Raw genomic sequence first — 15,637 nt, 5'->3', positions numbered from 1 at the left:
ACCAGATCCCTCCTCCAAGAGATAGGGTATATGAGTGTGCAGATGAGGAATCATGCTGGCTTGGTGACCTACCTGGCCTGAGTGCCTCATGATACCCCTGCTACTGCTGCTGCTGTTTCTGTCTGGCAGTCCTGTACACCTGAGTTCTGCATCTCCCACTTTGCTGAATACACACACTGGTCACCCAGGAAACTTGGCTCTGATGGTCCTGCACTTTGGTAATACACATGCCCAGTGGTTCTGCTCCTTGGAGTTCCCACTCCCCACTCCAAGTTCTTAGTTCCTATGGGGCAAGGCATGGTAAAACTTTCTTCTGGTCCAGCACTGAGCACAGTCTAAGTGTCATAGACAGTAGGAGATACGGCTTCTGCTCTAGGGAGCTCCCAGCTAAGTACAGGAGACAAACAAGGAAACTGCTGACTGCAAGAGACCTGAACATCAGACTGCTCCTGAAACTGAGATGAATACCCTTGGCCTAAGTCAGTAGGAGCACTGAGTATCTCTGGTTCCCAGACTTCACTCCTGACACCTGCAGCAAACCAAGGTCCTGGTTCTTCAGGTGGTGATCGTGTGTTACATACTCTGTGGACCCACCTACCTCGAATACACCATCATTGGCCCCTAACGTAACCTGCAGGAGGGCTCGGCTAGGCATCCTAGGGTGCACAGGAATCTGAGGTCAGTCTAGTATGATATGATGATGCTATGTTGTATCAGTGTTGGAATTTCTTTTATGGGGTGGGGGCTGTCGCTCTGGGCAGAGCTGAGCTGACAGAGGAAGGTGGGTTGAACAACAGCAAGATGGTTCTAGACAGGCAGAACAGACAGCAGAGATGGTCTGTGTGTGTGCACATGTGCATATGTGTGTATGCATACATGTGCACGTGAACATATTGTGTGTGTGTGTATGCATACTTACGTGTGTGCTCGAGTGCATGTACGTGTTTTGCACCCATGTGGTTGTAGGGTATTTTGTTTGTTTGTTTGTTTAAACAAACTCATCAGCCAAGAATAACAGAACCTCATCTCCTGGCATCAGCTCAGTTTTCAAAAATAGGTTGCTTCCAATGACATTTTCCTTCACTCTGTTTTGTTCCAACTCAGAGCCTACTGGCCCCCACTGCTGTCATATAAATCAAACAGAAAAAGACCATGTCTGGGAGCCTGCGGGAGGCTGTCATTTCAGAGTAGAAGAGGCAGAAATGGGTAGCTGTGTGAACAGACTCACTTTTCCTGGCTGGAGGCCACCGCCTTATGTCGCCCTTCTTCTGCCCCAGCAGTCAACAACCAGCAGGCAGTGGCTCTCACAGAATAGTGAGCCTTCCATATGGGAAAATGCCGCTGTCCTCTTGGAACATGGAGGGGTCAAAATCTGCCCCTAACATTCCATGGGCAATATGGAAGACAGCCAGACTACTCAGGGCAGAAGTAGTCTAGAGCTCAGGATGCTAGCCAGGGCACTAGAAGTAAGCATATTTGTCACCAGCCCAAATGTCCTCACCAAAAGACACAAACTGCTCTTGACACAAGTGTAAGTTGGTGACTAGAAGGTTCAGGGAGTTGGAGGAGAGGTGATTGGAGGCACTAACCTCAGGGTGTACCTGTGGCTAGTTGTACTCATGGGCAGTTGGCATCCTGGTTGCTTCCTGTTTACGGTAAAGGTCTTCCAGGTGTGTCCTTCCACAGCCCATGAGAGCAACAGGGAAACTTGTGAACTACTTGTCTGGAGATTCCTGGAAAAGTGACTTGTATCTGAGGAAAGGCCAAGACCAATAACACATAGTGCTGTCAGCTTTGCTGGAGGCCCCAAGGAGGTAAGATGTTAGAAGGGGACTCTCAGCACCTCCCAGGGTAGATGTCAGATCCTCTACTTTCTGAGTTGAGCAATATCTTCCAGACAGCTATTCCAACTCAACACCTGTGCCCAGAGTCCCTCTCCAGAGTCTTGGATCAGTTATTTTTTCACAGCCCAGTGACAGGCTGTTCTGGCTGTCATAAAAGCACTATTTGTTTCCAGCAGCCAACTAGGTTAGCCTCTGAGCACAGCAGGGCAGACAACGTACAAATGGCCAGATGCACATCTGGAAGGCTGCGGGTAAGGCACAGCCCTTCCTGTGCCTGGATCTCCTTCCTTGGTGCCTGGAGTGATTGCTTTCACTGTGAACTTGGCTGTCACAGGGCATGTCCTCTGTGAATCATAGCTTCTTAACTATTGTTAAAAAGCCCCTCTGGTCACTGAACCCAAGTCTGTTCCCTGTAGCTTTAATGTGGTCTGTGCTAGACAAAAGCACAAAGAAAATGCCTTACCCACGTGGGTAGAGCCTTGGGTATCCAAGGACTGCTATAAGCCCTACCTACTGGCCAGTGTCCATGCTGGTGACATTCCTCTTGTACAGTAACAGGCAGCCCACCACTGGAGGCAGGTATTGTCAAACCCGCTGCCATCCTGTAGCTTTTGTTTTGTGTTTTTTTTTTTTTTTATTTTGAGACAGTCTTACCACAACTATGGCTGCCCTGGAACTCTCTATGTTGAATAGACTGACCTCAAATCCAGAGGCATGCCTGACTCTACCTCCCGAGTCTTAGTATTAAGGTGTATGCCACCCCTGGCATGGCGTGCCACCTGCATCTCACATATACATACACGTGGCTGAGCCCTGGAGTGCAAAGCTGTCGTTTTCCTTCCTAAAGTACATGCCCTCAGCCAAAACAGACTATGTTTTACTGGAATCTAATTGAGCCTTTGCAGTGATGGATATTGTATAGGTCTCTATCAGATGAAAAAAGCCCTCTCTGTGCTGTTTTTTGAGTAGCTTGTGGCCATCCCTGCTCACTTTGTGCATCTCATTTCAACAAAGAGAGTGGCCAAGATATTCTTCTCAGGAAAAATCTAGCGTATCCCACACCTCATGCTCTCCCTTCTCTCTTTCAGTGGACCTTCCCTCCTCCCCGTCCCCTTTGCTGCTGCAACAGGACGAGTCTTCAGGACTGAATTCTCTGTTCCTTTGCCTTGAAAAGGGTTTAGAGGATAAAAAGATTATGTTGTGAGGAAGGGATGAAACTGTCTCTTGAAGGGAAGATAACCACATCAGGGTTAACGAGGCAGCAAAGAGGGTATTTGATCCAGTGTTCTGACTGACGGCAGGCATTTGCAAAAGTGACTGGCTGCTGAGAACCAGAGATAGGAGGATGCCAGAGCGGAAGGCCTTGGCACTGAAGGAATTCCTGGCCCAGAGTCTGCATGGTGGAAAGAAAGACCTGCACAAGTTGCTGGCCTCTGGCCCAGAAGAGAATCAGTCACTGCTCCTCATGGTTAAGAATAGAGGGGGACTGAGGTATCTCCAGCAGCCTTCTGTGATGGCTATAGATGACACCAGGGAGGCCATGAGGGTGGTCGGCTGGCACAGAGTGGCACAAATCCCAAGGTTATGCTCCATCTCTTTTTTCTTTTCTTTTTAAACATGATTTTTTAAACTTTTAATGATGTGCCTGTGTGAGGGTGTGTGCATGTAAGTACAGACGAAGACCAGAAGAGGACACCATATCTCCTGGAGTTGGGAGTTATGTGGTTTTGAGCCACCCTTTGTGTGCTAAGAACTGAACTCGGGTTCCCTGCAACAGCAGTGCACATTTTAACCATTGAGCCATCTCTAAAGATGTATTATTTTACGTTATGCATATAAATGTTTTGTCTGTATGTCTGTTTCTCTTGTGTGCCTGGTACCAGCAGAGGTCAGGAGAGGCTGTCATGTCCCCTGGAACTGGAGTTACAGGCAATTGGGAGCCATAAGTAAATGCATGTTGTACTTTAGAATTAGGAAGATGCACCACTGAATCATGAGCCATGAATTTTAGATTGCTAATCTATCCTTTGTAATGATTTCATTTTACATATATGGGATTTCATCTCTTTTTTACCCTTTTTTGAGACCCTGGTTTAAAAGTTGAAGTCGGGAAATGTGCAGAGACCGTGAGTCAGAAGGCTGGAATGTGTGAGCCTGTCTCTGGGCAGCCCTGGAGGACTCTTCCACAGGGTGGCCTGTGAGACTCTGGAGAGAGGTTTCCCTTCCTGTAACCCTGGCAGGAGGAGTGGCGAGAGAGGCAGCAAGCGCAGTCAAAGCAGGTGCTTCTTGTGTTAGTGTCTGAGCGCACTTGTCTGGCCTTTCCTTCAGAAGGCCGCTAGCACTTTCCTAAGGGGCTTGAAAGTGATGGAAGTCTTCCTCCAAACTGAATTCTGTAGAGACTGTCAGTGAAGCAGGTCCTTAGATGTCACTGAGATGCCTCAGTGGAGCTCTGCAGAGGTCTGGGATCAGACCTCTGAGTATGGAGAATACCTCTAGCCATTCCTGCTTGCAGTGCTGCTGCTGCTGCTTAGTCCTCAGCATCCTTTCTGGGTGGGGCTCTGTGGTGGAGGCCATCACAGCCTTGCTCGCTTCCTTTGTAGGTGGGACCCTGATGCTTTAAGAGCTGCAGCCATGAGTTTTGGTTAGTTGCTTGGTTTTGATTTTGCCGAGAGAGAGCATTGCATTATGCTGTCTTGTATGGCCTCTCACTTGCAACCCACCTGCCTCAGCCTCCTGAGATCATAAGCATATACCACAATGCCTAACACTGCAGTGTCTAAGACACTCTGCAGTGTGCCGCATGACTCTGCTGTGAATCTAGGATCTGAATCTAACAGCTATTCTTTGGAGCGGAGCAAGCTAGTCGTTACTTGAAGGCTCTGCTCTAAGAGCTGTACTGACAGTGTGGGTCAGCAGATGCAGTCTAGGTCTGGAATGCTGTGTGAGCCCTTTGAAGGGAGGGTCTGCCAGGATCTCTAGAAAACATTCTGAGTGGGCAGGGAGGTGAATATGTGGGAGTTACATGGCAAAGCTGACACTGTAAAATATAAGTGGTTGTACTTTTGTTATATATAGCCACATACATTTGTATATATGTATTTTTAACATATATCTATTTTATTTTCGGTGTATGAGTGCTTTGTGTGTATTTATGTGCACCACATGAATAACTAAGGACCTTGAGAATTAAAGCTGGGCTCTACAAGAACAGCAAATGCTCTTGACTGCTGATTCACCGCTCCAGCACCTGCACGGTGTGTGTGTGTGTGTGTTTGTTTTGAGATAAGGTCTCTATATATCTCTAGCTGTCCTGGAACTTGCTATATAGAGTTTTCTGGCTGGCCTCAAACTCGGAGAGATCTGCCTGCCTCTCTCCCGAGTGCTGGAAAGGTATGTGCCATGCCTAGCACTTTGCTATATTTTTGAAAAATTTATATGATAACATACTGGGGTAGGGACACATCCTGGGGTCTGGAAGGATATGTTAGGAGTTTAATGAAAGGAAAGGACATTGTTGGCAGAGGGCCAGCCCCTCGCCATCCCTGAGCAGTGTGGTGGTTCGTGAGGCCGCCTCTCATCCATGTCTAAGACATGTTTGGAGATGCCCGGTGGGCTCTAGAAGGTGATGCCCACGGCTCCAGAGAGCCTTGGAACTGTTTACAGCAACCTGACATGTGCTCTCTGACTTGCAGGTCTTCCACCTTGCCATTGGCCTGCAGTTGGAATGAGAACTGACTGACTTTTTCCTTCTCTTTCTCCAACCAAGCCCCCAAGGATTGCTGCTTAGCCATAAGTATTAGGAAGGGTCCTGCTTTCCTGCCCTGGGCCTTGGTGGTGGACATTGCCTTTGTTGGAGAGCCTCTTCCAGGGATCATACATCCTTCTGCAAACCTAGGGTAGGAATTTTTGGAGAGCCAAGAGGAGGGGTCTGTTCTGTTCAGAGAAACAGGTCCAGACACTGGCATTCCTTGTGTGGTGCTCAAGAAACTGACAGTGCTGTTCTGGCAGGACAGACAGGATGACAGCCCTGCAAGGTGGTCAGATCAGGGTAGAAGGAGTCTCAAAGAATCTTTTGTTCAGGTAAATACCAGACTTTCAGCTACCTAAGTGCAGGTCTCCCCTGGCCTGTGTTTGAGTGCTTCCAGGGTGATCCATTTGGGCCAGACCTTGATACCTAGTAGACATTATGGAACTCTGAGGCTGAGCACTATGGGAAGAGAGAGCAGTCAGGCCTAGGACACACATGTCATAGCATTGAGAGCTGAAGCACTGAGTGGGTAGAGGGCCACCTGCCTTGTGTGGCATTCTCTAGGGAGCATTGGCAAGTGCCTGCTACATGTTGTCCTTGGTGGTGAGAAGATGGGAAGAGAGGTCTCCTAGCCAGGACAGTAGGATGATGAGACAAAAAGAGGCAAAGATTGCCTGTGCTTGCTGTGACTAGATCTTGTAGTCTATCAGACCTATCTGCCGACTGAGGCGGTGCTGAGGTGGAGCTATGAGAAGTTTGGCCAGCTTTAGTGTCTGTTCCCATATCTAACTGGATTGTTAGCTCCCCCCAGTGTCCAGGAACAGTATTTCACTTCTGCCTTGACCCTGATGGCCTACAGGAAGGCTGAGGGGCCAGCCTGACCAGCCTGCCATGTTTCCTCTGTAGTCTCCTTAGTTTGACATACAACAGGGCAGGTCCCTAGCGAGTGCTTAAGGTTCTCTGCAAACAAGAGCCTAGCTAGGACCTTGCTCTGGGGCAAGAGGGCTCCTATAAACCAGCGCATGAGGTACAGGGTCTGTCTTAAGGGGATGCTGCTCTGAAAAGTTGAGAGAGCTCCTGTGGTGGCTGAGGGTTGCAGGTGCAGCTTTGGCCAACAGAGAACTCTGTGAGAACTGTGGTACTTCTGAGATCCTAGCAACTTAACAGACGTGCCACTGTAAATTACATGACGCTGTCATAAGATCCAGTGCTGCCATTGCTGGCAATGCAAGCAAACTGCCCCATTCGTGGAGGGCCTTTTATTCTGAGCACCAGTCTGCGTTCTAAATGTAATACTTTCACTAGAGAGACTCTATTTCTAAGGAACTCATGCTATGCAAGTGCTTGCCCAAGTGTGTAAGAATTGGCATGAGTATGAGTTGCTACATTGTTTGGGTTGGCCAAAGAAAAAGATTACCACAAGCCACGTACCCATCAGTAGCAGGTAGCAAGCTCTGTACAGTGTGAGATGCATGTGAAGAAGTGAGGCAGGCTGTACAAAGTGGTAGGCAAAGGAGCCTAGGAGATTTTGTTGAAGAGAAGCAAGCACAGAATCATGCTTTTCTATCTTAAAAATAATTTGTACTGGGCCTCAGAGATAGCTCAGCAGTTAGGAGCACTGACTACACTTGCAGAGGACTCAGGTTTGATTGCCAGCACCCACATTGTGCAGTCCACAGCTGCCTGTGACTCCAGTTCCCAGGGACCTGACACAGTCTTCCAGCTTCCACCAGCACCTGCGTGCAGGTGGTGCACAGGCATACTCTCAGGCACACACACATAAAGAGAAAGCGTTTAAAAGGATTTGTAGTTAGCTGTTGAAGTCATCCAACACCTGTGCAGTGACTGTTCTGGAATTTTTGGTTTCTTTAAAAACACAGAGGTGATGGAGAGATGGCTCAGAGGTTAAGAGCACTGACTGCTCTTCCGAAGGCCCTGAGTTCAGTTCCCAGCAACCACATGGTGGCTCACAACCATCCGTGGTGAGATCTGACGCCCTCTTCTGGAATGTCTGAAGAAAGCAATAGTGTACTTACATATAATGAATAAATAAATCTTAAAAAAAAAAACACAGAAACATTATAAAAGAGTATTTTTGTTTTAATCCCAGGTGTGGGATATGAGGCTGCTCCACACTGACCACAGCAGCTGACTATGATTTGTCTTGTGCTCCAGCAGAGGCGTGGTTTTGACAGCTGCAGATGGTACTGTGACTGTGTGATGTTTGGAATTCTGGGAACTTTTCAGAGGCTCTATAAATGATTGGGCCCTGAGATGTTGGTTGGTTGTTGGTAGTCGTTCAGGGGGATTGGTTGCAGGTTTTTGGGGTTTTTTTTGTTTTGTTTTTTGGTGGGGTTTTTTGTTTGTTTTTTTTGAGACAGGGTTTCTCTGTGTAGCCCTGGCTGTCCTGGAACTCACTCTGTAGACCAGGCTGGCCTCGAACTCAGAAATTCGCCTGCTTCTGCCTCCCAAGTGCTGGGATTAAAGGCATGCACCACCACTGCCTGGCTGGTTGCAGTTTATTAGCAGTTTATTAATAGTTGTTCTCTAGAAAAAAAAAACAAGAAAGAAATTAGATTCAGGGATCTCTCCCCCACCCCCTGTCCCCACCGCTATCCTTCCTTCTTTCCTGTCTAGTGATAGGGGGTAAAACTGGTGGGATAAAGAAACCACAAAGTAGCCAAGACTGGCTACACAGGTGAGATGTCGGAACAGTGTGTGCTGCAACTGTTTTTGTTTTGTTTTGTTTTTTTGAGACAGGGTTTCTCTGTGTAGCCCTGGCTGTCCTGTAACTCACTCTATAGACCAGGCTGGCCTCGAACTCAGAAATCCACCTGCCTCTGCCTCCCAAGTGCTGGGATTAAAGGTGTGTGCCACCTGCCCAGCTGTGTGGTGCAACCTTAACACTAGAGAATGATGGTTTAACTTTGTAACTCAAATCAAACATAGGCGAAAGCTTAACTGACAAAGACAAAGCAAAATGGTTGTTATGATATTATTTCAGCCATCCAGATATGGTCCAGGTAGTGTCCTTCCTCATAAAACTGCACCAAAGCTTTTTTCTGTATATGATGGTTTAATTAATTGTTTTGTTTTTAGTGGAATTATAGGAATATATCTGCTTAAATAGCCTTACTAAATTGTATCTTTATAGGTATCCCATATGGATTTCCAAATTTATTTGCATTTAATATTCTTTTAAAAATGACTTGTACTAACATACTTGTGTCTACTCAGAGGTGTATGTGTATATGTGTGTGTGCGAGTGTGAGTGTGTATCTCTGTGTGTGTGTCTGAGTATCTGTGTGCATGTGTGTGTGTGCGTGCGTGTGTGTGTGTGTGTGTGTGTGTGTGTCTGGGTATCTGTGTGCATGCGTGCATGTGTGTGTGTGTGTATATGTGTGTGTGTATGTGTGTGTATGTGTGTGTGCGTAGTGTGTGTGTGTGTGTGTGTGTGTGTGTGCGCGCGCGCAGTTGCACATGCTAACAAGCCTACAGGAGTACTTGCTTCCTCTGAGGCAGGAGAGGAGGAGCTGTTAACGTCACATTCTGCACACGCCTGGTTTTATGAACAAGCTATACTCCTTCCGTGACTTTCAAGAAACAGTGCAAATCCTTTCAAAGGCGGTAGAATGTGAGAAAAGCATTCCCAGCAGGCTCTGCCAGAAGTGCATATGTTTCCTAGGAATTGAACAGGACCTGCCGAGCCATGCAGCACCGCATAGTGGAGCTCATCTCCCGAGTGTCCAATGAGGAGGTCACCGAGGAGCTGCTGCACGTCAACGATGACCTCAACAATGTCTTCCTCCGCTATGAGAGGTGGGGCAAAGTCCTCGGGGTCTTCTCCTTGGGAAGATGATTGGTGTATCAGAGGAAGTTCATTCATAAACAAAGCAGGGAGAGGAGACTGAGAGCCTGGGAGGTGTTAGAGGTGGGGAGTAGTCATCAGAGATGCTCATTTGCTCTTGGATGACAGAAAAAGTGCTTCTTGTTCTCCAGAGAACAGAAGAGCTGGCAGCTGACTGCAGCATCCACCTCTGCTCCTCCTGAGTCCCAGGGAGGGCTGAGACAGGGTTTGCACCTGCTCCTTTGATGATCCTTTGAATTTGAAAAGGACTGGGGGAGGGGAGCCTTTACTAAAGAACAGGATTTCCTCTATTTCCAGTCTTGAAAAAAGATCATTCCCTTTGTAAATGTCAGGACTTCTCAGGTATTGAGTGAAGTAGGCTGGATGTGAGCACTGCTTCTCTGGGGAAACACTTTTCTTCACTTCTTCCTGCAGCCAAACCACTTAAAGTGATAAACTTGAACCCTCTTTTTTCCTTCCCAAAGCCTCCCACAGGACAGAGTTGGTTTTGTTTTTTGTTTTTTGTTTTTGTTTTTGTTTTGTCTCTTCTGGACCTAGCTTTACGTGGGTAGTGTGGAGAACAGCTCCTATCTGTATCAATTTGGGCACTTCCCAATTGGCCCAGGGTTGTGGTTTGCTTTGACTCCATTAAAGGAGCCTGACAGCAGTGTGAGCCCCTTGGAGGCTGTGGCCACTCACTCTGTTGACTGGCAGGTTTCTTTATAAGTTTGTCAGAGGGCTGTGCTATGACATAAGTAAGAACACAACACAGGCACTGTTTGCTTTGGAGGCTCTCTAACCCAGTAGATCCATGTAACCCTTCACTGGAGATGTACAGCAGGAAATAATGTGTGATGTGTGACTGCTGCCCATAAGCCCATTGGGCTGCATTACAAAGACATCAGAAGCACCTCTGCAACACACACACACACACACACACACACAGAGCTCAGACTGGCCTTGAACTCTTGACCTTCCTGTTCCAGTCTCTCCCCAAATGCTCAGATTACAGTTACCCACCACCATGCCCATGTAGTCTTTCTAGTTCTCTTTTACTTTTTGTTTTGTTTTTGTTTTATTTATATTTTTTTCCCCCGATACCTCCTTTGACTCCTCCCAGTCCCCACCCCCTCTCCCTCAGATCCATTCCTTCCTCCTCTGTGTCCCTTCAGAAAAGAGCAGGTCTCCCAGGGATATCAACTGAGTTCAGCATATAAGGTGGGATAAGACTCGACACAAACCCTCATACCAAGGTGAGGAGGAGGAGAGGTGTCCCAAGAGCAGGCCAAAGAGTCAGAGACCCCCCCCACACACACACACTCCTACTGTTAGGAGTCCAGCTAAAACACCAAGTTAACACCATAACATACAGACAGAGGACCTAGCACAGACACATGCAGAGGACCTAGCACAGACACATGCAGAGGACCTAGCACAGATCCATGCAGAGGACCTAGCACAGGCCCATGCAGAGGGCCTAGCACAGGCCCATGCAGAGGGCCTAGCACAGACTCACATAGAGGACCTAGCACAGACCTATGCAGGCTCCATGACTGCCACTTCACTCTCTGTGACCTGTGAGTCCTGGCTAGTCTGTGGGACTTGTTCTGGTGTCCTTCACTCCTCTAGCTCCTGCAAATTTTGTGGGGGGTTTTGTTGATGTTGTTGTTGTGTTTGTTTGTTTGTTTGTTTGTTTTAAAAACAGGATCTCTCTATGTAGTCCTGGCTATCCTGGCACAATCTTTGTAGAACAGGTGGGCCTTGAACTGATAAAGATCTGCCTGTGCCTCCTAAGTGCTAGGATTAAAGGCATGTGTGTCACTATCCCTGACCTATAAAAACAAATAAATAAATAAACAAATAAATGAAGGCTGCATTCTCAGAGCTGCCATGGTTCACTTAGGTCTGCCCACCTTGAGTCAAGCCCGTCTTCTTTTCCGTTTTTTTTTTTTTTTTTTTTTCCTTTCAGATGCTGGCCAGAGCCTAAGCATGCTTTCTCTGGTACACTGGGGTTTTCCACTCTTACCTAAAGCGCCCCTCTTTGCCACACAACTCTTTGCTCTTTTGAGCCCCACCTGTGCATCTACAATAAACCCTCTAAAATTCAAACCAAACAAGCCCCACTGTGTACACCTAGTCGTACTGTTCCTTCTGGTCCTTTGTCCCAGATGCTGGCCACACCTACTGGGCCGGCAGCATAGAGAAGTGCCTCTCTGGTCTCTAGTTTCCCAGGCTGTGGCTGGAGTGAGCTGGTTGGCTTCTCCTTTGCCTATGCCATTTCGAGCTTTAAATATGATGCAGAACAGAGTCTGTTATCCTCTATGGACACTTCACAGCTTCTCCCAGGTGTAAGGATGACTTCTGGCGGAGGGGGCTGCTTGTCTTCAGTTGCTCTCAGCTAAGCTCCCTTTGTAGCCATCTGCTGCCTGGGTGTGAAGCAGAGTGTCCCTGGCAGGGCCCGCTTCATCTTGGCTTCCTGGCAGCACTTAGGTAGGTGGCACAAAACATCTTATGGTTTCTGGCAAGGCCTTTCTCCAGGTTCCCCCTTCTCTTCCTGAGGTTGGGCTGAGGGTATTTTTAGCCACAAGCTTATTACCCCCAAGCAGAGTTCTGTGGAGTAGAGGGAGCTCTGCACTTCCCTGCCAGGCTTCACAAATGACCATGTGGAGACCTGGTGACCCGGTCACACCTTCAGAGACTGGAGGAGCATTAGGGCCAGATGTGTGAGAAGATGACTAGGGAGGCTTCTGGTGGCCTCCTAGAACCAGCTAATAAATACCCTCTTCCTGATGCCAGCTCAGGGTGCTTATGGGAGACAGTGGAGCTAAACCTGTAAGACAGGAGCCCATGTCCAGGAAAGTATGACACATTGAACATGTGAGGTCCCCTCCACTAACAGTACTGGCCAGTCTCCCGCCTCTGCTGGGTCCCAGTGTTCTCAGGACTATGGGCCCAGCCCTTTGGGTCTCACTTACATCTTCCTATGTCTGCTCTCTTTCCCATTAGGTTCGAGAGGTACAGGTCCGGCCGATCCGTTCAGAATGCCAGCAATGGAGTAAGTGTTCTTGGAGCTCCCTTGTCTTCTGAAGCGGGCACTCACTCATACACATCCGAGCTTGTAGAGCTTGGCCTACTCAGGCCTCACTTCTAGCTTTCCAACTGGAACCAAATACAAATGCTTGGGTAAGCACAGAGCAAGCTCTGTTTGAAAAGAAGCTGGAGAGCTAGCAGGTATCCTGATGGGAAAGGCAGAAGTAAGACAGTCTCCGGTCATTAGTGAGGCAGCATTCTAGTGACTCAGTATACCTTCCGTGAGAAGGGAAAGGAGGAGGGCAGGGCACGAGGCTCACTGCTAACCTGAGTCCACAGTGAATCCTTAAGGTAGGTAAGGAGACCCATCCTCCATTGGTTGGACAGCTTTGATGCCCTTCCTCGTGAGTGCATGCAGATCTGTATGGGGTTGCTGGAGCATAGCCCCGGGGCTGACCTCATGTCAATCTCATGCCCTGACAGGTACTAAGCGAAGTTACTGAAGACAACTTAATAGACCTGGGCCCCGGCTCCCCCGCTGTGGTTAGCCCCATGGTGGGGAGCACAGCACCCCCATCTTCTCTCTCCTCCCAACTCGCAGGCTTGGGTAAGTGTCCTAACGTGGAGGGAAGGGCCTCCTTCCTCCCTCCCTCCCTCCCTGGATGTGTTTCTCTTTGTTGGAAGGTCAGAGAAGGCCTTTGCAGTGGTCCACATGAAGGTGTGTCTCTGAGTCCCAGCCAGTTGTACCACCTTCTTTTTATAACCTCCTTCCTGAAATCTGAAGTTTAAGCTTTTGTTGGAAAATAGCGGTGAGGACGTTCTGACGATGTAGAAGTTGTTTCCTTTTCAGAAGACGAGTAACCTGCCACGTTGTATCTGGAGTATTTATTCTTCGTGCCTGTAATGATTTGTTCGTCACCGTTAACCAGGTTAAAGGTGGCAAGTGTCTTATCTCACTGGCTGCTCAGAACATAGGTCTGAAGGGCAGCTACAGCCACATGGTCCCAGTTTCATTTCTGTAACTGTAATAATTACCCTGACAAAAAAGCAACATAGGAGACAGACGTGTATTTGGCTTACACTTCCGAGTTACAGTCCATTGTAGGAAGGTCAAGGCAGGAACTTGAAGCAGCTAGTCACATCCACAGCTAAGAGCAGAGAGAATACGTGCACTTATTTGTACTCAGCCCCCACCTCTACATTTTACAATCCAGAACCCAAACCCTGGGAATCTTGCTGTTCAAAATGGATGGGTCCCCCCACTTCTGTTAATGCAATCAAAACACCCCCCCCCCAATGTGCCCACAGTTCTAATCTGATTTAAAGAGTTCCTCATTGGGATTCTCTTCTCAGGGGAGTCTAGATTATATGAGGTTGACAATTAAAGCTAACTGTTATACATCAGTCCCTAAAAGATCAATCTGGAATGGATTGGCAATGTCTGCACAGGGCTAGGAGTCAGAAAGTGGTGGTGTGATCTGTTTGCCTACCTCAAGCGATAGCATCAATCTAAAGTGTTCTATTGTATGAGATTTAGGAGAACCGCCTCCCTTCCCACAGTGACAGCATGTGAATGACTCTATGGTTCATTTACACCAAGTTATAGAAAATTACATTCTAATATTGGTGAAGCTAACAGCCATGGCCTTCAAAATTCTCTCCTCTACTTTGATTTTATGTTTTCTTTTCCTAATAATTCTATAATTCATTTCACTTCAATTAAACTTTTATTCAGTGGCCTGTCAGATGTTACAATTTTGGTGTCTCAGTTTTCTCTGTCGCCATATATCTAAGGTAGAATAAAAATAAAGAATAAAAAGGACAGATGTCTGTCCTTTCAATCTATCTAGCTTATGACATATATTTATATGTGTTTCACGTGTATGTATGTATATGTAAATTTAAATTATAATGATTTATTTATTTAGTGTGTGTGTATGTATGAGAAAGATACTTTGTCTATATGCATATATGGAGATAAAAGGACAACTTGTGAGAATTGGGTCTTAGCTTCTACCATGTAGATTTTAAGGATTAAATACAGAACATCCACCTTGGTGGCAAGTCTCTTTATTTGCTGAGCCATCTCACTGGTCCTATATTGGCCTGGCTTTTTGAACAGCCTGCCTGGAACTCAATATATAGCCCAGGCTGGTCTTGAATTCACAGCAAACCTCCTGTCTCAGCCTCTCAAGTGCTGGGAGCTCCAGTGTAAGCCACCACGTTTAATACCCGGAATTCACAGTGTATCTGCCGATTTTCCATTTGACGCTTTACCTTATGCTCAGCTCTGATCTCTCTCTTTAGTCGTGCATCCCTCCCAAGGGCTCACACTTCCAATGCATGGCTCTGGCTCTGTGTACCTAGGGTGTAGCTCCCAGACCCTGAGACTCTGTGTCTGAGTGGGCGTGGTGGGGCGGGGCCTGAGGAAGCTGCTCCCCTGCTCATCCTCTCACCAGCAGCAGTCTCTTCTCTGTCCTGGACACCTCTCCCTCCTTGAGCAGTTTCAGATTCAGGGCAAAGCCTGTCTCCCACCTCACTTGCCCTGGTTCTTGTGTATGCTGTCCTGGGAGCTGAGGACACCTTCTCACACAGTGTCGTAACCCACTAGACTATTATCCTGACTTTTGGGGGCACTCCATCAAAAACTCGTATTTTGGGGCCAACAAGATGATGGCTCGGTGGATAAAGATACTTGGTATGCCAGTCTTAGGAGTAGCATGTCTACAGACACACAGACACTCAGAGACAGACAGCCAGGCAAGGATAATACAATAATAAAATAATTTTACCCGCTTTTTATACAACCTGCATTTGTTGTCTTCTGGTTCTTGTTTTGCTGTCACAGACTTGGGGACAGAGAGTGTCAGTGGCACCCTCAGTTCACTTCAGCAGTGCAAGCCACAAGATGGTTTTGACATGTTTGCCCAGACCAGAGGAAACTCCTTGGCTGAACAGCGAAAAACGTATGTGGGGCTCTTCCCAGTGGCTTTCTGCAGATATTAGTGGGTGAGGGGGTGTGGTCCCAGCATGGTCACATTAAAAGGAGAAGCAGCCCTTTCTTTACCAGATGTAAGACTGCTAGAGACATAAAAATATCACAGTGAGGACTTGTTAACTGCTAAAACTGAGTGAGTGCCAGCCTCATCTCCCCTTCTCCTCTGCTCC

General features: G+C 47.5%; 1 protein-coding gene across 4 annotated transcripts in view; it reads left to right on the top strand.

The window, feature by feature from the left end:
- The window catches only part of Tom1l2 (target of myb1 like 2 membrane trafficking protein), a 121,833-nt gene that overhangs the window by 90,337 nt on the left and 15,859 nt on the right, over positions 1-15,637 (top strand). For all 4 annotated transcript variants that reach the window (XM_029483880.1, XM_021178426.1, XM_021178425.2 and 1 more), the window contains exons 8-11: positions 9,278-9,411; positions 12,446-12,494; positions 12,953-13,076; positions 15,318-15,435. In XM_029483880.1, coding sequence (XP_029339740.1) covers positions 9,278-9,411; positions 12,446-12,494; positions 12,953-13,076; positions 15,318-15,435 — 425 coding nt within the window. The remainder of the gene's footprint in view (positions 1-9,277; positions 9,412-12,445; positions 12,495-12,952; positions 13,077-15,317; positions 15,436-15,637) is intronic.

The sequence above is a fragment of the Mus caroli genome, chromosome 11, assembly GCF_900094665.2.
Source record: "Mus caroli chromosome 11, CAROLI_EIJ_v1.1, whole genome shotgun sequence".
NCBI classification, from domain to species: Eukaryota; Metazoa; Chordata; class Mammalia; order Rodentia; family Muridae; genus Mus; species Mus caroli.
Note: the sequence above shows the minus strand (reverse complement) of the source record. Positions and strands in the feature narration are given on the sequence as shown.